Source organism: Oncorhynchus mykiss, chromosome 19, assembly GCF_013265735.2.
Source record: "Oncorhynchus mykiss isolate Arlee chromosome 19, USDA_OmykA_1.1, whole genome shotgun sequence".
Taxonomy (NCBI): Eukaryota; Metazoa; Chordata; class Actinopteri; order Salmoniformes; family Salmonidae; genus Oncorhynchus; species Oncorhynchus mykiss.
In genome coordinates this window covers 50,081,930-50,104,256 of record NC_048583.1, presented here as the reverse complement: position 1 = coordinate 50,104,256, position 22,327 = coordinate 50,081,930, and the positions used below count along the sequence as shown (strand labels likewise).

At 39.8% G+C, this 22,327-nt stretch overlaps 2 protein-coding genes across 4 annotated transcripts in view; one reads left to right on the top strand and one right to left on the bottom strand.

The window, feature by feature from the left end:
- The window catches only part of LOC110498069 (mucin-17), a 56,384-nt gene extending 40,393 nt beyond the window's left edge, over window positions 1-15,991 (bottom strand). Inside the window, exon 1 of one of the 2 annotated variants that reach the window (XM_021574639.2) lies at window positions 15,427-15,991. In XM_021574639.2, coding sequence (XP_021430314.2) covers window positions 15,427-15,773 — 347 coding nt within the window. In that variant the 5' untranslated portion in view covers window positions 15,774-15,991. Of the gene's footprint in view, window positions 1-3,083; window positions 3,233-15,426 lie in introns of those variants that run through there. The other variant, XM_021574640.2, reaches the window with a different exon arrangement.
- LOC110498070 (C-C chemokine receptor type 6-like) overlaps window positions 3,379-22,327 on the top strand; it is a 28,349-nt gene continuing 9,400 nt past the window's right edge. The window contains exon 1 of one of the 2 annotated variants that reach the window (XM_021574641.2): window positions 3,379-3,485. The gene's annotated coding sequence lies outside the window, so the exon portion shown is untranslated. Of the gene's footprint in view, window positions 3,486-19,177; window positions 19,407-22,327 lie in introns of those variants that run through there. The other variant, XM_021574642.2, reaches the window with a different exon arrangement.

Sequence of the window (22,327 nt, the reverse complement as noted above, 5' to 3'; positions counted from 1 at the left end):
ACACTTTTACAATGGCAAAGCTCAACACAGCTGTTCAGTCAGCAAGGCTGGGTATCAAACACACACACACACACACACACACACACACACACACACACACACACACACACACACACACACACACACACACACACACACACACACACACACACACACACACACACACACACACACACACACACACACACACACACACACACACACACACACAGAACAGCTTGGCACAGGCTACAGCTTGGCACATATCAATGGTATCAAAACAGTCACATGACTCGCATCACTCATCATATAGAAACAGACACAAACATTTTTAATAAACGTATGCAGGGAACGAACCTGTGGGACTTCATAAAGTCAAACAAGGGATGGAGTGAAGTCAAGGCATGACTCATACATCATTCTACAGGTTATGAGTGGGGCTGGCTGGGTGAGTCACCAGTGGCTGTTGAAAGATATATTTGCTCCTACCAAGCCCAATCTAATGCAAACTCCAAAACAAACTTTAACCGCTCTAGTTTGGACAGCAGCTTACAATAGCTGAATGATGCATATGTTTGAGTTTAATGAATGCATATAGAATATGAACATTAAATATCATTAAATGTGAATATGAACATTAAACACTATATAGCGCTCTGTGCGCACACAGTACAGTACACAATTACCAGCAGAAAGCTGAAAGATAGAGCTACTGAACCTGAAACAATTACTGGAGACCAGTACAGTAGAGAGTAATAAAGACTCCATTTATCACTTTTTTAATCATCAAGGGACTGAGAAACAAGTGTGATGTTACCACAACAGCCCAATGCAGTGATCTGCTTGGATTACATGCTTTCACAACCAGGCCTGTCGTAACCCTGAACGTGTTGACTTTGGAGGAGGATGAGGAAAGAACGCACATTCATCCTGGCACTTATCTCTCTCCCCTGTTCACTGCTCCACATAAAGATAGACATCTTTGGGACATGTATAACGCAACACTTGACATGATGATGTTATGTCCATAATAACAACCTATGCAATGGTATTTCGATTAGTTTAGCATGAATGTGCAAGCTTTCAATTTCTGACAAATGGACCATGTGCTGTCTATTGGAATAATTTGTATTTAAAATATCACCAGAAAAAAAAGTGGGTGGCACAGAAACAAGCACACCATGTCTCCAAGTAAGCAAGTAGCCATGTCCGAGCCAGAATGGACACACCAGATGTCTGATTGTTAGTAAAAACAGGGTAAAGGGAATGGTGATAGGAAACAATTTTTTTCTTCAAACAGTCATCCAGTCTGTATGCTGCAATAATGACTAAGTCCAGAACTACCTTAACAAAGAAAGCTTTATTTCCACTGGACAATGACTGGTGTCAGCTAAAGGTGTAGGCATGATACCTACTGCAGGTCTTTGTTGGATATTACTCGTGGGTTTGTGTGTAGATATACTATGTGATTTTATCTTTGTATACATGTTTGTTCAGGGGGTTAAGAGGTTCAAAGCAGGGTTATGTTTTCATTGCAGCCCCCTAGAGAGATTGTTTCTTTCTTTCTTTCTCTCTCTCTCTCTCTCTCTCTCTCTCTCTCTCTCTCTCTCTCTCTCTCTCTCTCATCCTGATACTGTTCATGACATTTTGAGCTGTAGAGATTTGCAGATTGATAAGAACTGCATTACCAACAGTCTGAAGGTAATGCAGCAGGTGTCAAAACAAACACATTCACAAGAGTAGCTTGGTTTCCATCCAATTGGCGACCAATTGATGACTGTACCGAAAAATAAATAAACCAGTTAAATAGGTTATCTCTACTAAAAATGTCACAAAACATGTTGCTTTATATAGCGAATGTGCCCAATCTGGCATTGGCACGTGCGCTCTAGCCAACATCTCGCAGATAGAGTGTGGGTATAGCCTACATGATTAAATTTGTCAAACGGCAGCCAAGCATCGATCATCATGTGACCACAATAAGTCATTTAGTATGTATTTCATCTGTAGCCTAATAAACCGTATGCTTTCCAGAGTCGTGACAACATGTCATTGCATGACTCCAAGTTTACTTCAATACGATGGTTATTATATCAATATTTACACATAAAAGTATTTCCACTGCCATTTCTCGCATAATACATTTTAATGACACAAAAAGATCCCACCTTGTCTACAGCGGTGTAAAGTACTTAAGTAAAATACTTTAAAGTACCACTTAAGTATTTTTGGGGTTAATCTGTACTTTACTGTTTATTTTTTACAACTTTAAATTTTATTTCACTATATTCCTAAAGAAAATAATGTACTTCTTACTAGCATAATGAATTCTACTGACACAAAATGATCCCACGTTGTCTAGCAAATTTACTAGTTTGGTAGACATTTGGAAAGTTTAGTGACAAATTTGCTCTTTCCATCAGGCCTGTCATGACATTTTTTATCCAACATGCACTTTACGGGCATAAAAACGTTGGATGGAAACCTGGTTAATGTAGTTTGTTTAGTCAAACTACAATTTATATAGACTCAAACCTCCGCCCTATGTTGTGGCACAGAGTCCCCTGTCTTACAGCTCGAGACATTGGGTAAACAAATCAGTCCATTAAAACAAATTAATCCAGGTGTATGCACACATACACACACGCAGGGATAACAGGATGTGCACACACACACACACACACACACACACACACACACACACACACACACACACACACTCAGATCATTGTCACATGCCACCAGCTAATCTGGCCTTTTAACTAACTACAACTGAATCTGGATCAGTTGTAAAATGTTGCATATCTATCTAGACTCAACCGGCCACATTCTTTTGACTGATTGATTGTCTCTGCTGTAACCAAGAGGCTTGGTCTTGCAAGCTAGCCACCTTCCGACTTTGACTGTAGACAAATCAGTCCATTAAACAGTGATGATGCTTCACAATGGAAACGATGCAGCCATGTGGGGCTGGGGCTCTTCAGCCTCAGAAGGCCTTCTTTAATGATCACACCAGTCATAGTCCTCCTCCCCTGACAGACAGCCCATATATACCGTATACAGGGGTATTTTGAAATACAGACGGTATGATTTTAAATACTCACTCACTTATCTTCGCTCGCTCCTTGGAGCACAGTGAACGCCACGCCATCCTATTCTAGGCAAGGTCCCAGGCTGATGTGGTGTTGGGTCCCAGGCTGATGTGGTGTTGGGTCCCAGGCTGATGTGTTGTTGAGTCCCAGGCTGATGTGGTGTTGAGTTCCAGGCTGATGTGGTGTTGAGTCCCAGGTTGTGTAGGACAACCTCCAACTGGTGACCAAACCAGACTCTCGTTCTTTATCTTGGGTGTGGCCAGTTGGGGGATGGCTCCTTGAGGACAAGGGCAGGCTCCAGAGGTGGGTTTGATCTGGCCAGGTGACCAAACAGTCGGAGTCGGGAGTTGGTTAGCTTGCAAGATCAAGCTTCTTGGTTACAGAAGAGACAATCAATCCTCTCCTGGATCAAGTGTGAGTAGCCTTTTGAGATAGTTGCATAACTTTATGAGCCAGGTTTGTCCTCTCTTGAGCTTGTGAGCATTTAGCTAGTGTCTGCTATGGGTAATCACTAGTACTTTGTTGGCATAATATTTTTTTAAATAACGTTTGAATAGAAATAGCGGCCCTTGTGTGCACTGCTGGTAATACCGTATAGCCGGGTATGGTACAGGTACGGTATGAAGGTATGGAAATCTGGATACGGCCCAACCCTGTTTACAAAGACCTAAATGATATTTATGATATGTAATACAACCTTTTACTTCAGGCTATGGTAGGGTAAGACACTTGTACTAAGCTCAAGAATCTAAATGACCATTGAACAGCAAAACCTGCATTGTCTCAAAATACAAGAGTTGGCCTTAAAGAGACACAACAACACCACCTACTCAATGCCGATCGGTGTCAGTACAAAGCTCTAGGCTACGTCCAGCCCTGTCCGTCCTTTGATTGTGTCAGTAATTATGCGTTGATGATAGAGTGATCCCTAATCCATCACTCTATCACCATGTTAATGAATATTCATTAATTAACGTTTGATTGCTTAATCTGCTTAAAGTCTACATTAGAGGGTCATGGTGTTGTATGTATTGTGATCTTGTTTCTGCTTTCTGATGTAGTGTTGATGAATTTGGTTGGTTTTGTTTTCTATTTAATGTTTGAAATGCACTTTACAAATAAAATATTGTTATTATTAAATATTATTATTATTATTAATTTAACCTGTGGATGTAGACAGACATCTGAAAAAAGTGGGGAGAGAAAATAATAAAGACCAATTGAGCAGGGATCAATACTAGTGTCCCTCAGACATAGTGGTTACATGGTTACTGACACCTTGCTAACCACCTCGCTCAATGGGTAAATGGCTGTTAAGCTAAGTATTTTCTAGTTTTCTTAATGCATGCATTTTGTTTTTAAATTACCTAATAAAGGACTAGTTAAACAACTAATTTAATTCAGGAGAGAAAATTTTACAAGATCTCTCAACCTTGGTTCCAGGTTCATACCATACACATTCCATTTCACTGAAGACAATATATATATAAAAATTCAAGTTAGACTTACAAATTAAATACTTGCATTTTTTTTTAGATATATATAAAAATTCAAGTTAGAATTGATGTAACGAAACAGGGATCAATGAGCTGACATAGACAGAATGGAGAATCAATGTCTTATCTAATGGTCCTAAAGTAGGCACTATTTGTCAAAGCTTTGCTGGCTAAGTGCATTCCTCTGGAGTGACTCTGCTGATCTAGGGAACAAGGGGCAGGTATGTGAATAAATTATGTCACATCAGAGGAGATTTACTGCAGATTTCTCTGATAAAGAAAAGCCGTTCAAGCCTGGGGGATATGAATCATGTGAGCAGGGAATGTTTCAATAGTTGAAAACTTGATTGGAACTACAGTAGAACCATCTAGAATGTATTGCAATGGTGATCAATCAACACATTTTATTGATATGTCTGAAACATTATGTCAGATGATGAACTTCGCCACTGTGTCTGCATGCTGCGTCTCACCACAATATTATCAGTCAAACATTGTGGCAGCTTTCCTTTCGCTCTACAGGAAGTTGCATACAAACACTCTCCCTTGGTCAGCTGGGATCAAAGTCAAAGCAGGGAGCTGGAGAGAGACCACTGACAGACTGACTCTGATCTGCAGCAGTTGGCAGTCAGGCTGCTTCTGTTTATTGTTCATCAACTCCATCAACAGACGTGCAAATAACTGGTTATTACAGATACTATATGTGTCAGCTTCTGTTTGTATGTACACAATCTGTACCTGAACTGCCACATTCCCACAAAACCTATAGACAATAACATCCAATCATTCAAATGTATAATGAATCATAGGATATGAATCATACAGTATATGAATCATACAGTAAATGAATCATAGGATATGAATCATACAGTAAATGAATCATAGGATATGAATCATACAGTATATGAATCATACAGTATATGAATCATACAGTAAATGAATCATAGGATATGTGGTGTGTTAGAAATTGCTTCACTTGATCATCCAATCTACCTGGCCCTGCTCCACATCCTCCTCCCAGGCACACACCACAACGTGGCTGTGACATATCATACTGGAGAGCCTGTCAGTACAGAGGCTAGTAAGAATATCAAACACGAGTCCACTCAGCCATACTGCTAGAGACTTGTTTGTGAAGCTCATAGCCTCAAGTTCTGATTCCGTATCGTGGCGAAACATGCATGTTGGGGGAGTAGGACTACATGAGAGAAATTAAACAAAAATATTATCATTCATGCTCTGCTCTTATGTTACTCCTGTCCAAAACATTAACTGACTACATAGCGTAAAATGTACAATACAACCACAAAATGCATACACGGATGAACACAAATACACATACAGTACTCATTGGCCTACACTGCATTGCACCAGGCCTAAGAACACCCATTAACTGTGTGTAATCCACAATATACCATGGGCTGTCATGCCTTATTACTTATTATAAACAGGGTCGTTTGAGCCATGAATTCTGATTGGCTGAAAGTCGTGGTATATGAGACAATATACGGTACCATTGGTATGACGCAACACTACTTGTGTACTGTTCTAATTACGTTAGTAATCTGTTTATAATAGCAATAAGGCACCTCATGGGTTTGTGGTATATGGCCAATATACCATGGCTCAGGGCTGTATGCAGTCCTCAGTGCTGCCTCGTGCCTAAGAACAGCCCTTAGCTGTGGTATATTGGCTATATACCACAAACCCAGGCCTTATTGCTTACAAATGCCATTACTCAATTCATATACTTTAGCACACAAAAAGAGAGCAAACACATGTCAATCAAAATGAACCCTTTCTGTCACAAAAAGCTGTAGACCTAAATGTATCTATTGATTCTATACACTACAGTACAGTACAGTATGAAGAGCATAGAAGTAAAATAAAAATACAGTTATTCAAGCTGTAAGGTTGTGAATGTTTGGTCAAACTGTGAAAACTGAATATGTGGGTTCTATCTAAAACCGAAACATCACTTCCTACTATTACTTTGAATGAAGGAAAATTAGTAAGGCCAAACAAAAAAGGAACTCTTTTTCAGGCATGGTTGGTCTTATAATTCCAAAGGAACTCTGTTTCAGGTATGGTTGGTCTTATAATTCCAATATGGGTCAGCAGGGCAGCAAATATTAGAAAGGGAAGCTGAAGAAATGCTAGAAGAACTAAAAGCCATGGGTTACTTGGTTAGAAATGTTGAAATGGAGATGGATGATCAAGTAAGAATCTGAAGTTTACCAAAAGCATCTACAGTACAAAATAACCTTATGGCACAGTGCAAATGGTATGTGACATGTCTTTTCTCACCCACAACCATAACTTCAGGCATGCTGGAGCCATGAACTACTGTAGCAACACACTAAACCTCACACACTTTTGGTTTGCAGTCTGGCAACTGTGCCTCCTAACAACCCAGAAGGATATCATTCCATATCCTTATTCAAGGATTGTATGACTACTCCGTACACACTTTCAGCTGAAGGCCATTTGAGACCGAACACTTATTTTGAGCAGAAGACATGTCATTCAAGAGGGTAAAAGCTACTGCAAAACGTATACCTGATGACTGAGAATAAAGGACAGCACTAGTTACTGTAGGGTGCTAAAAAATGGGTTTGTAAAGGTGTTGTTGACAGAGTACGGTAGAAGGTTTGTTATGTTATGTAAACTGAATGGTCTGTGTTTCTTTGATGGTATCAGTAGGAGGAAAACAACATTGTCTCTGAATTAATTTGATTGAATTTGATTTATTAGGATCCCCATTAGCTGAAGTCAATGGCGACAGCTAGTCTTACAGGGGTCCGACATGTAACTAAAAAGACATTACAGACAAAATACTTTACAATTGACATACATTTAAGAACATTAACATGTAGTGTTGGTGTGTGTGCATCTATCAGTTACACATACATGTCAGTACATACACACAACAAGTAGGTCACATGTTGGGACTGTGAAAAGACCCCTGGTGACATGTCTGATGGGGTAAGTGTGTGTGTCAGTGCTGTGTGTAACAATTTTGAATTTCCAACACATTAACATTTCTCATAAAAACAAGAAGTGAAGCAATCGGTCAATTTGTCATTCTGCCCATGATTTCCTATAAAATATCAATTTACACAAATTTACATTTGTTATATAATTGATCTTGGCTTCATAATACAGTTTCTTCTTATTTTTGCTGAGTTTAGTCACATATTTTCTTATCTTGCAGTAAACCAGCCAGTCAGTTGCTCAGCCAGACTTATTAGCCACTCATTTTGCCCCATCTCTTACAACCATACAGTTTTTTGGAAGTTTACATACACCTTAGCCAAAAACATTTCAACTCAGTTTTTCACAAATCCTGACATTTAATCCTAGTAAAATATTCCCTGTCTAAGGTCAGTTAGGATCACCACTTTATTTTAAGAATGTGACATTTCAGAATAATAGTAGAGAGAATGATTTATTTCAGCTTTTATTTATTTCATCACATTCCCAGTGGGTCAGAAGTTTACATACACTCAATTAGTATTTGGTAGCATTGCCTTTAAATTGTTTAACTTGGGTCAAACGTTTCAGATAACCTTCCACAAGCTTCCCACAACACGTTGGGGGAATTTAGGCCCATTCCTCCTGACAGAGCTGGTGTAACTGAGTCAGGTTTATAGAACTCCTTGCTCGCACACGCTTTTTCAGTTCTGCCCACAAATGTTCTATGGGATTGAGGTCAGGGCTTTGTGATGGCCACTCCAATACCTTGACTTTGCTATCCTTAAGCCATTTTGCCACAACTTTGGAAGATTGTTTGGGGTCATTGTCCATTTGGAAGACCCATTTGTGACCAAGCTTTAACTTTCTGACCGATGTCTTGAGATGTTGCTTCAATATATCCACATCATTTTCCTACCTCATGATGCCATCTAGTTTGTGAAGTGTACCAGTCCCTCCTGCAGCAAAGCACCCCCACAACATGATGCTGCCACCCCCGTGCATCACAGTTGGGATGGTGTTCTTCGGCTTGCAAGCCTCCCCCTTTTTCCTCCGAACATAACGATGGTCATTATGGCCAAACAGTTCTATTTTTGTTTCATCAGACCAGAGGACATTTCTCCAAAAAGTATGATCTTTGTCCCCATGTGCCTTTGCAAACCGTAGTCTGGCTTTTTTTATGGCAGTTTTGGAGTAGTGTCTTCCTCCTTGCTGAGTGGCATTTCAAATTATGTCGATATAGGACTCGTACTTTTGTACCTGTTTCCTCAGGCATCTTCACAAGGTCATTTGCTGATGTTCTGGGATTGATTTGCACTTTTCGCACCAAAGTACATTCATCTCTAGGAGACAGAACACATCTCCTTCCTGAGCGGTATGACGGCTGTGTGGTGCCATGGTGTTTATACTTGCGTACTATTGTTTGTACAGATGAACGTGGTTCCTTCAGGCATTTGGAAATTGCTCCCAAGGATGAACCAGACTTGTGGAGGTCTACAATCTTGGCTGAGGTCTTGGCTGATTTCTTTTGATTTTCTCATGTCAAGCAAAGAGGCACTGAGTTTGAAGGTAGGCTTTGAAATACATCCACAGGTACACCTCCAACTGACTCAAATTATGCTTCTAAAGCCATGACATCATTTTCTGGAATTTCCCAAGCTGTTTAAAGGCACAGTCAACTTAATGTATGTAAACTTCTGACCCACTGGAATTGTGATATAGTGAGTTATAAGTGAAATAATATGTCTGTAAACAATTGTCAGAAAAATTACTTGTGTTATGCACAAAGTCAAAATTATTCAAAGTTATTGCCAAAATGCACTAACCGTCTTGCCCAAATTATAGTTTGTTAACAAGACATTTGTTTAGTGGTTGAAAAACAAGTTTTAATGACTCCAACCTGAGTGTATGTAAACTTCCGACTTCAACTGTACATTCAGCAGTCCATTAATTAGTTGGTGTGTGTAAGTGTCTGTGTGTGCTGCGGGACCCATAGGCTTGGCTTTCTCATCCCTTCCAGGCTTTTGGGAGGGAGGACGGACAATGAGCCTTTCATTGCGGATCTAAGCAATGAACGCATGCATATTTGCAAGGTCAATTACACTGGAAAGCACCTTGTGAGTCCCACCATGTACAATCAGTGGTGTAGAGGCTAAACGCAAGTAAAATGCAGTTTGTCCACCTTTTGTATTTTGCGCGACAGTTTAGCCACCTTCAGTGGAAAAATGCAATGAAAGTATAGGAAGCAACTGGTAACAGAATTTACCAACACCCCTTTTTTTACCACTACATCACATAATAGAATGTATTTGTCTGACAGTGGAACCCAGTTAGGTTGTGGTTGTTGGTTATCATCTAGTGGGGATGTTATGGAATATGTTAATGGAAAACATATACAGTACACTTGCACAGCCATGAGAAGAGTCTATAGCTTGTTGAAAGTAATGTATTTTCTTAACTTTATCTCCACCGTAAGGACAACATAACACTGTCATAGTCATGAGATAACCGCCATGAACAATTAGCAGCTGTCATGACTGTTTATGCCATATGTTATGTCATGTGTAGCTTCAAAATACGTTTAAACTATCGAGAAACATTTCCTCAACCTCATTCCTCAGCTTTCCAAATGGTGGCAGGGTTAGGCTGTTTAAAATTACAGACTGCACATTTAAATCCACCAAACACTTAAGAACAAAATAACTATAAAATACAGCTTAACATAATTTGCTTTCCATTTTTATTTTCACCTCTTTCACCCCTATCACACCTTGCTGTTACTTCTCTTGCTTTTCCCATTGATATGCTGTTGCTGCTTGCTGGTAAATTCCCCATTTTGTCTCACAGATGGATGGATGCCAGTCATGACCCAAACTTCAGATCAAACTTGTCTGCCTTCAACAGTTAACAAAACCGGCGCAAGTCCGAACTAGACAAGCAGGAACAAGACACCTCACTGGTTTACCTTGTACAAACTGCCACAGGGAAAAAGATGCACTCTGCTCTGCGTTTAAAATGAAATGAATACATCAAAACACATTTCAGTCGACAAACACCTCCGGTGTGGTAGGACACACACGACCATAAGGAGGATTATTTAGTTTAACTTGAGAAACATATGTCTGGTCTGGTGGTGTTTTGTTACAGTATTTATTTATTGTTTACTTAAGAATGTATTTACAAAATAAACTGAACACTTATTTTTTTCTTAAAACTGCATTGTTGGTTAAGGGCTTGTTGGTTAAGGGCCACTGCGCCACCCTGTAAGGTCTAGACCTGCGCATGTGACAAATACAATTTGATTTGATTATCCGGGATTCAGGATTGTAATCAATGTAAATATTTGAGGAGCTCAGTTTATCTTTATAAGTGTAGAGTGCAGATGGAGAAGTGCATATTACCGAGCCTGGTCCCAGATCTGTTTGTGCTATCTTGCCAACTCCTTGTGACTCATTGTTTGGAATGAAAATTACCCAGCCCAGTCATAGGCCTGTTGAAATCCAGTAGCTGATCCCAACTACATTGCTAACAAACACACACACACGCACACACACAACTAATAGCTATCACATGAGCAATCACACATTTTTTTTATTTTATTTTGTGAATTTTTACCCCTTTTTCTCCCCAATTTCGTGGTATCCAATTGTTGTAGTAGCTACTATCTTGTCTCATCGCTACAACTCCCGTACGGGCTCGGGATTGACGAAGGTTGAAAGTCATGCGTCCTCCGATACACAACCCAACCAAGCCGCACTGCTTCTTAACACAGCGCGCATCCAACCCGGAAGCCAGCCGCACCAATGCGTCGGAGGAAACACCATGCACCTTGGTTAGCGCACACTGCGCCCAGCCCGCCACAGGAGTCGCTGGTGCGCGATGAGACAAGGACATCCCTACCGACCAAGCCCTCCCTAACCTGGACGACGCTAGGCCAATTGTGCGTCGCCCCACGGACCTCCCAGTCGCGGCCGGTTACGACAGAGCCTGGGCGCGAACCCAGGGACTCTGATGGCACAGCTGGCGCTGCAGTACAGCACCCTTAACCACTGCGCCACCCGGGAGGCCAAATCACACATTATTTGATAAAGAAAGTACACTGTAAAGGAGTGGTCGTGAAATTGACAGTAATTTACAGGCAGCTCAGTGTCAAGTAAAATGATGTATTTCATATTACAGTACACCCACCATTTAAATATGGTATCAAAAAAAGTACTGTAAAATGTACTGTATTAGGACTATTCTGTCAAAAAGTAAATTCTACCGTAATCGTGATGAATTAATGAATGGATAGATGAAACTCATTGAGGGAAGGGGTTTGTATTTCACAGTATCTTATTGTAATTACAAGGGATTGGCACAAGCAGCTTGGCCGCTAGGTAAAGTGTTTGCATATAACAGCATATTAATGAATATATGGTGTTTTATATCACTTGCACCTCTAGAGTCCTTAACAAAGGCTTCCAAACCGGCAGCGACAACAAGACAAAACAGACCAAAAGGACATGGCAAAATGCAATCTGTCGCCTATATACTGTATTTCAAATTGATTGGGCACTATAACCACATACTGTACCAGTTACATTGGTACAGCATTTTCACAGGCCGATTTCTTTTCCATCACTCACAGCTGAAGATATTAGCATTTTATATTCATCCAATGACTGCCATGTTTTTGGATGACGTGATGATATTGTCGCTGCTCACGCTGGTTCCTGTGCGCACTGAATACTAGTGTGCATGTGAAGTTGGGCTGTGTAAAATATAGACAGTTCATGAATCAGTGTATGCGAACGTGAGTAGATTATGTTGAAAACAACGGTCAGACATCTTGGATGCAGTCTCCAGTTCTTTATACCTCAGTGGTGAAATAACAGTACCATTTGAAAATGAGAAATTCTTTCCCTGCCCACCACATTTTTGCACAATGCACCATCATTTACAGTATGCTGCAGTAAAATGTTTCAGGGTATTTTACTGTTGATATCCCCCAAATTACTGTAGAAATGACAGTTTTCCATTTCAGTGTAGCCAGTTCTGATATTGCTTAAGATATAAGACACGAAAGTGGGATAAGGATTAGGCCATCAGTTGAGGATCTGGGATAACTCCATAGTGATTTAAAAGCTAAGCTATTCTTAATCACATCTCTGATTGTGCATAACTTATTGCTCAATAAAGTAAAATCCCCAATAATTAATTATAGAGGGCTTTTAGGGTAGGCAAATCATACTGTTGAAATCAGTCTATATATTAATTTGTTGTCAGAAGTATAACTCTCCCTGAGATTAGGTGCCTGTATCATAGCCTAAATGCTGGCTAACTGTACATTTGAATACCAAGCAGGTGCTGACAGGTATCAACGCAGGTAGGCGGCACGGTAAGACATGAATGGATGGCATGAAAAATTGGGGGCAAACTAGGATAGGTAGGCCTATCTATTTTGTGTCTTACCTTTAACCACAAAATCTAGGCTACCTACAGTGCCTTCAGAAAGTATTCACACCCCTTGACTTTTTCAACATTTTGCTGTGTTAAAGCCTGAATTTAGAATGGATAACATACAAATGTATAAAAAATGAGAAGCTGAAACGTCTTGAGTCAATAAGTATTCAACCCCTTTGTTATGGAAGCCTAAATAAGTTAACAAGTCACATAATAAGTTGCATGGACGCACTCTATGTGCAATAATAGTGTTTAACATGACTACCTCATCTCGGTACCCCACACATACTGAATCTGTAAGATCCCTCAGTCGAGCTGTGAATTTCAAACACAGATTCAACCACAAAGACCATGGAGGTTTTCCAATGCCTTGAAAAGAAGGGCACCTACTGGTAGATGGGTGAAAAATACAAAAAAGCAAACATTGAATATCCCTTTGAGCATGGTGAAGTTGTTCATTACTCTTTGGGTGGTGTATCAATACAGCCAGTCACTACAAAGATACAGGTGTCCTTCCTAACTTAGTTGCCGGATAGGAAGGATACCGCTCAGAGATTTCACCATGAGGCCGATGGTGAATTTAAAACAGTTACAGAGATTATTGGCTGTGATAGCAGAAAACTTAGGATGGATCAACAACATTGTAGTTACTCCACAATACTCACCTAATTGACCGAGTGAAAAGATGGAACCCTGTACAGAATAAAAAATATTCCAAAACATACATCCTGTTTGCAACAAGGACCTAAAATAATACTGGAAAAAAAAGAGGAAAGCAATTAACTTTTTGTTTTGGATACAAAGTGTTATGTTTGGGGAAAATCCAAATTTACCCCAAAATCCATATTTTCAAGCATAGTAGTGGCTGCATAATGTTATGGGTATGCTTGTAATCATTAAGAACTGGGGAGTTTTTCAGGATAAAAAATGTACCTCTATGGGATCTGTGTCCCGTCCATGGGATGGTTGAGCTAACATAGGCTAATGTGATTAGCATGAGGTTGTAAATAACAAGAACATTTCCCAGGACATAGAAATTTCTGATATTGTCAGAAAACTTAAATTATTGGTACTGTAACTGCACTGTCCAATTTACAGTAGCTATTACAATTAAATAATACCATGCTATTGTTCGAGGAGAGTGCAGTGCAGTTTTGAACTTGAAAAGTAATTAATAAATAAATTAGGCACATTTGGGCAGTCTTGATACAAACGGTTGAACAGAAATGCAATGGTTCATTGGATCAGTCTAAAACTAGTGGCCATAATCTAAATTCCGCTTGGGCTGGAATTACACATTATGGCCTTTCTCTTGCATTTCAAAGATGATGGTACAAATATTTTTTTTTCAACTGTTATTTTTTTCTTTGTATTATCTTTTACCAGATCTAATGTGTTATATTCTCATACATTCCTTTCACATTTCCACAAACTTCAAAGTATTTCCTTTACAATGGAATCAAGACTATGCATATCCTTGCTTCAAGGCCTGAGCTACCGGCAGTTAGATTTGGGTATGTCTTTTTAGGTGAAAATTGAAAAAAAGGGGTGGATTGAAAAACACTTAAGGAATGGAGCTATAAGCGCAGGCTAAATCCTAGAGGAAAACTTGGTTCAGTTTGCTTTCCACCAGACACTGGGAGATGACTTTACCTTTCAGAAGCGGCAGGGTAGCCTAGTGGTTAGAGCGTTGGACTAGTAACCGGAAGGTTGTGAGTTCAAAACCCCCGAGCTGACAAGGTACAAATCTGTCGTTCTGCCCCTGAACAGGCAGTTAACCCACTGTTCCCAGGCCGTCATTGAAAATAAGAATTTGTTCTTAACTGACTTGCCTGGTTAAATAAAGGTAAAAAAAAAAAAAAAAAAGAAGTACAATAACTTAAATCACAAGGCCAAATCTACACTGGAGTTGCTTACCAAGAAGACAGTGAACAATCCTGACTGGCCGAGTTACAGTTTTGACTTAAATCTACTTGAAAATCTATGGCAAGACCTGAAAAGTGTTTTCTAGCAATGATCAACAACCAATTTAGAGCTTGAAGAATTTAGAAAAAAATGATGGGCAAATGTTGCACAATTCAGGTGTGGAAAGCACTTAGACACTCACAGCTGTAATCGCAGCCAAAGGTGCTTCTACAAAGTATTGACTCAGGGGTGTGAATACTTACGTAGATGAGACATTTCTGTATTTCACTTCCAATACATTTGAAAACATTTCTACAAACATGTTTTCACTGTCATTATGGGGTATTGTGTGTAAATGGATGAGAAAAAGAAATCCATGAAATTCCTTTTGAATTCAGGCTGTACAACAAAATGGTGAATAAGTTTTAATAATTTCTGAAGGCACTAAATGGTGTATCCTGGTACACAAATCAAGGTGATAATAGACCTACCCCAGTGAGCACAATTTCGATAAGGTAAATAAAGGTTTAATTTACATGTTACTGCTGAAGCTGTGGAGCCCGTCAGCACCGTTATAGAACAGTGGGTCGTCGATGCGCCCTTCCTCCTTTGAGCCTTTCTTCTTGAGCTGCAAGGACAAGAACCGCTTCTTCTTATTTTTCTTCTCACTTGCTGGACTCCTATGCAGCGTCCCATCCAGGGGGCTGACGGGACTGACAAGTCCGGGACTCGACGGTAAACTCGGGCCTGGGCTCGCAAGCTCTCCATCTCCATATGAAGTTGCATCTTTAAATGTGTGCTTTTTCCCGTCCTTGTTTTCTTTATCCAGTGACTTTGTTTTATGAAACAAATTCTTTATTTTTAATGTTCCTGATTTACTCATGGTTGCCCGAAATGCTGCTTTTTTAAAAAAGTCGATAATAGACTTATTTGAAAAAAAACTATACAACAATCGAAATGTGAAACCAAAAAAATTGATAGAACCAATCCATGCAGACTATTTGTAGACTACAGCGATTGAAAAAGCGCATACCAAGTGCCCAAGCGCGTGTTTCCAAATGCGCAGCGATAAATATTCTCTACCCGTCTACCCGTGAAACTCCTAAATGTTTAAACTCCCTCACTGCAGAGTGTCGTCTTCCGGGTATTAACGGAGTTCAAGCACATATAGTAGGTAGTCTTGGTTCATTTTCAGAGCCACCTGCAGCTACAGGTAAAATGTGTTCATATCTGTCACAGTGATTGATATATGACATAAATCACACATTGCTCATGCAGAGCTGTATGCACTTTTCTGCACAGCCTAGCCTCAGAGCAATACGAAATGTGCTTTTCATCTTTCTGAGCACCTCCAAGTCTATGATACCTATTATTAGTCTAATAAATTACTTGAAACATAATCCACAACCATTTAGCAATCTTAAGGTTATATGTACGAGTTGCATCCGGGACAACTGTAGCATTTAAGCTAACCCTTTATACATTTAAACAACGGGTGGTTCTAATCTTGGACGCTGATAGGTTAAAACCGTATTCCAGCAGGTGTCTATTCAATAAATTACCAATGGCTAAAGCTATGATATTGAAATGCCTATTTACTCTGTTCCATCTCACTGCGCAATCCACTGTCTCATCAGCCCAGCCAGCCAATTTCTAAACTCCACTGCATCTAGAAATGAGCTCCCATTTCTTTTAGACTAACAATTGGTTTTCAATAGTGGAGATTTGCATAAAACTTGTGGTCTGTCTCTGACATTTGGAACATTGTTTCAACATTGAAATTTGATCTCATGTCCCATAGTAATGAACATGTAGGGGTTGGGATGAGACAGAAAGGCAGGGAGGCAGCTTTTCTCAGCCAGTTGAAATCATGAATCAGCATAATTTTTATGGACATATACAAATAAATGTCAATCGAAAACAGGTAAAACGTTTATTAATGTTAGCGGTTTTTGGCTAGCTCTGAACAACAGTGACCTGACGAGAGTGCATTTTTACTATGCCAATTGAAATCGCGCATCATTAGCTCATTCTTACGAATGTATCCAAATAAATGCCACTAGAAAACAGCTTAAACAAATGCCAATGCAGCTACTTTAATGTTATTCTGGCTGCACTGTTTGACGTGACTGTAAATTAGCCGTAGTTGGCTAGCTAGCAAGGGATAAGAACGCTGCCAGCCAGTATGGTAATAGAACATTTAGAACCAACGACTGGGTCACGTCCATAGATACAGAACAAAAGACAGAACAAAAGACATAACGACTGGGTTACGTCTCCGGCAACTGAATGATAGAACGAACAACCAGCCGGCTTGGGTAGCAACCCTAGATTTGTGTCAGAACTATATTTTGTGGAAAGATGAAATAGTACTTTAAGGATCTGCCCCTTTAAATTTTTTTTTTGCCTGAAATGACATACCCAAATCTAACTGCTGTAGCTCAGGCACTGAAGCAAGGATATGCATATTCATGGTACCATATGAAAGGAAAAACTTTGAAGTTTGTGGAAATGTGAAAGGAATGTAGGAGAATATAACACATTAGATCTGGTTAAAGATAATACAAAGAAAAAAACAATCGTTTTTTTTCCTGATTTTTTTGTACCATCATCTTTGAAATGCAAGAGAAAGGTCATAATGTATTATTCCAGCCCAGGTGCAATTTAGATTTTGGCCACTATTTGGCAGCGGTGTATGTGCAACGTTTTAGACTGATCCAATGAACCATTGCATTTCAGATCATTTTTTTTAACCAAGACTGCCCAAATGTGCCTAATTTGTTTATTAAATACTTTCATGTTCAAAATTGGGCACTCTCCTCAAACAATAGCATGGTGTTCTTTCACTGTAATAGCTACTGTAAATTGGACCGTACAGTTCGATTAACAAGAATTTAAGCTTTCTGCCAATATCAGATATGTCTATGTCCTGGGAAATGTTCTTGTTACTTACAACCTAATTCTAATCGCATTAGCCTACGTTAGCTCAACCGTCGCGTGGAAGGGACACTGATCGTGAATAAGATTTTATTGAAAATATGTCAGTCATTATTTGAATATGTTGGTAACCCGTTGTATAAAAGTGATAATTCCCACAAAGCTGACGTTTGGAGGATATATTGGCACGGTTGGCCCAACAACACCCGTGCCAATATCCTCCAAACACCAGCTTCTTGGGCATTATCACTTAATTAACCCAATTCACTTAACCTGCAATGTAAATTCACCTAACCGTTGCATTTTAGCTAACCCTTCCTCTAACACTTATTCTAAACTTAACATTCACCTAACCTGCTACTTAAATTCACCTGACCTTTGTCGTTTTAGTTCTCCTAACCTTTGCCATTAGTTCCCCTAACCACCAACATTTGTCTTTAGTTCCCCTAACCACCAAAGGAAAGTCTCCCCATAATTATCTTTGGTTGTTAGTGCAAGCAACCTGGTCTCAGATAAAGATGTGCAATACTATACATCCTCCAATATGTATGAAAAGTTATGGAATTAAATTCTGAGCCCGGACTCAAACCAGGATCTCTAGTGGCACAGCTTAGCCTTAGACCACTGCACCAATTGGGAGGCCTTGCATTAAATTCTTAATCTATTGTATGACCGAGTAAGACATACGATACTATACGATATAAAAAATAAAAACAAGTTATATCCAAACTGTGTCAAGTGGGAATTGTGTGGCGTAAAAGCCTAATCACTGGGAAAACTTGTCTCAATAGTTGTAAAAGCATACATACATTTTAGATTTGTTGGCCCTCCCTGCTGGCCATATTGGGGAAGTCCAAGTTTCAAATACATTACAGTAATTCATTCACATGGATCCCAGCCCTATTCACTTTTGGAAAGGATTTAATAAGTATAAGTAATGCTATTGCCATAGTGCTTATTCCCATCATATCCTTTCAGATGCTGTTCCTAGGGTGTTGGGGTAGGGTCCATGTTCGCATGAATGTCAATTAATCTAATTATAAACATGACCAGTGCTTGTTGTGTGCTCAAACTGTAAATGTTAGATTTTAATATGAAGCTGGGAATGTCCCAGGGATGCCATACTGTGTACTGTTTCATTTCAGAGCGTGTGTTACATGAAAGCCTTTCTGTATCTTTGAACACAGGTGGGATTTAGATGTGCAGGAGACAAGACCAAAAGAGGAGAGATTAGATAAGCAATGATCAGATAAGCTATGCAGAAGCTGTTAGCTGTGGGGATTCCACCTCCCAGTAAATACACAACCAACCACACTGAACCTCTGTGTCCACCTCCCCACCACACAAACAAACAGTAACTTCAGTCTGCCAAGGGAGTCAGGTAGCCTGTTGTTGTAGTTGCTATAACAGGAGTACTCTCAACTCAAGCTCATATTTCTAGGCATCGTAGTTTACAGGATTGACCAGCCTTTGTCTGATTTGATTTGGAGGACTTTATTTTGGAGAAAACCTGGCCAGAAAGTACTTCATCAATTGTTTTGTATCCCAGCAACCTGTTCTCCCAACAACTTTTCTACAGGTATGTACTGATCATTTACTAAATGTATTTGAAATAATCTAGTTCTCAGTTACAACTGAAAATAAAAATGTTCGGCAATGAATTTGGCACATCAAAACTCAAGCAGGGTTGAGTAGGTTATTTCCTACATGTAGTCCGCTACAGTTACTATGTAGTTAACTGTCCAAAATTGTAATCAGTAACGTCATTTTTTGATTAATTTCCGTTACTTTTGGATCACTTTTCCCCTAAGAGGCATTAGAAGAAGACAAAAAGAATCCATCAAACACATTTGGTGTGTCATCATAGTGGTCTTGGACTTGTGGTCTGATATGATCGAACAAACTTTAAAGGTCTAATGCAGCCGTTTTCATCTCAATATCAAATAATTTCCGGTACTTAGGTTAGATGACATGAAAATAGAGCTCTTTGGCCATGCACATCAAACTCCACAAAGAAATGGTTAATTGGCCACAAAATTCTACATTTTGCAATGGCCATCTCAGTCTCCAGACTTGAAACCCATTGAAAACCTATGGTTTGAATTGAAGAGGGCAGTCCCGAAGCGCAGATGAAGGGTATCAAGGATCTGAAAGGATTCTGTATGGAGCAATGGTCTAAGAATCTGTCCCAGTGCCACTAGAGATTCTGGCTTCAAGTCTAGGCCCTGTCGCAGCTGACCGCAACCAGGAGACCCATGGGGCGATGCACTATTTGCCCAGCGTCTTCCAGGTTAGGGGAGGGTTTGGTTGGCAGGGATGTCCTTGTCCCATTGCACACTAGAAACTCCTGTGGAGGGCCGGGCGCAGTGCACGTTGACACGGTCACCAGGTGCACAATGTTTCCTCTGACACATTGGTGACGCTGGCTTCTGGGTTAAATGGGCATTGTGTCAAGAAGTAGTGCAGCTTGGTTGGGTTGTGTTTCGGAGGACGCACGGCTCTCGACCTTTGCCTCTCTCGCTCTCTCTCTCTCTCTCTCTCGAGTCCATACGGAGTTGCAGCGATGAGACAATTGGATACCACGAAATTGGGGAGAAAAAGGGGTAAAAGTAAACAAATTAAAATAAATAAAAGAACCGGCTCAATGTGTTCTCCAGTTCATAAAACAATTTAGTTGAAAGGCTCAGTGCTGTTGAAGTATTGAAAGGGATTGAAAACAGGGGCGTCAATTTTGACCCCAACCTTTGTTGTTTTTTTAGAGGTAGATCAGCTTTAATAGTGCAGATTGATTGTAGATTCCATCAATGTAATCTTTTGCATCATTTCCAATCCCCCATATATACTTTTTTATTCATCACAATTTTCTTTAGACAATTTTGGTCTTTAATGCCGAGAGACACGTTTCTTACTTTCCTCCGTCCACTTGCCACTTCCATTTTAGCTGTAATGTTGCAATTAGTTTGGTTGTAATTGAGTAGTGCAGAAATTCCCATATATTTTTGTTAGCTGCATGTGTGACATAACTATTACATGTTCAAGAGAATCTCTCCCTCTCTCTGAGCAAACGATTAGTATAAAAAAATATAATTACATTTTTTTTTTTTGCTTACAATATAGCTCTGTATTTGAATCGTTTATTTTATACAGTCATTTTTGCTCTTCTTTATCAAAGGTGTCAATCATTTCAGAACCCACTGTGTACACAGTTGAAGTCAGAAGTTTACATACACCTTAGCAAAATACATTTAAACTCAGTTTTTCACAATACCTGACATTTAGTAAAACTTCCCTGTCTTAGGTCAGTTAGGATCACCACTTTATTTTAAGAATGTGAAAGGTAAGAATAATAGTAGCGAGAATTATTTATTTCAGCTTTTATTTATTTAATCACATTCCCAGTGGGTCAGAAGTTGACATACACTCAATGAGTATTTTGTAGCATTGCCTTTAAATTGTTGATCTTGGGACAAACGTTGCGGGTACCCTTCCACAAGCTTCCCACAATAAGTTGGGTGAATTTTGGCCCATTCCTTCTGACAGAGCTGGTGTAACTGAGTCAGGTTTATAGGCCTCCTTGCACGCACTTGCTTTTTCAGTTCTGCCCACACATTTTCTATAGGATTGAGGTCAGGGCTTTGTGATGGCCACTCCAATACCTTGACTTTGTTGTCCTTAAGCCATTTTGCCACAACTTTGGAAGATTGTTTGGGGTCATTGTCCATTTGGAAGACCCATTTGTGACCAAGCTTTAACTTTCTGACCGATGTCTTGAGATGTTGCTTCAATATATCCACATAATTTTCCTACCTCATGATGCATTCTATTTTGTGAAGTGCACCAGGCCCTCCTGCTGCAAAGCACCCTTGCAAGCCTCCCCCTTTTTCCTCCGAACATAACGATGGTCATTGTGGCCAAACAGTTCTATTTTTGTTTCATCAGACCAGAGGGCATTTCTCCAAAAGGTAAGATCTTTGTCTCCATGAGCAGAGCAGTTGTAAACCGTAGTCTGTCTTTTTTATGGCGGCTTCCTTGCTGAGCAGCCTTTCAGGTCATGTCGATATAGGACTTGTTTTACTGTGGATTTAGATACTTTTGTGCTGTTGTTCTGGTATTGATTTGCACTTTTCGCATCAAAGTACATTCATCTCTAGGAGACAGAACGTGTCTCCTTCCGGCTGCGTGGTGCCATGGTGTTTATACTTGCGTACTACTGTTTGTACAGATGAACATGGTACCTTCAGGCATTTGGAAATTGCTCCCAAGGATGAACCAGACTTGTGGAGGGCTACATTTATTTTCTGAGGTCTTGGCTGATTTCTTTTGATTTTCCCATGATGTCAAGCAATGAGGCACTGAGTTTGCAGGTACGCCTTGAAATACATCCACAGGTACACCTCCAATTGACTCAAATTATGTCAATTAGAAGCTTTAGAATCAGAAGCTTCTAAAGTCATGACATCATTTTCTGGAATTTTCCAAGCTGTTTATTAAAGGTACAGT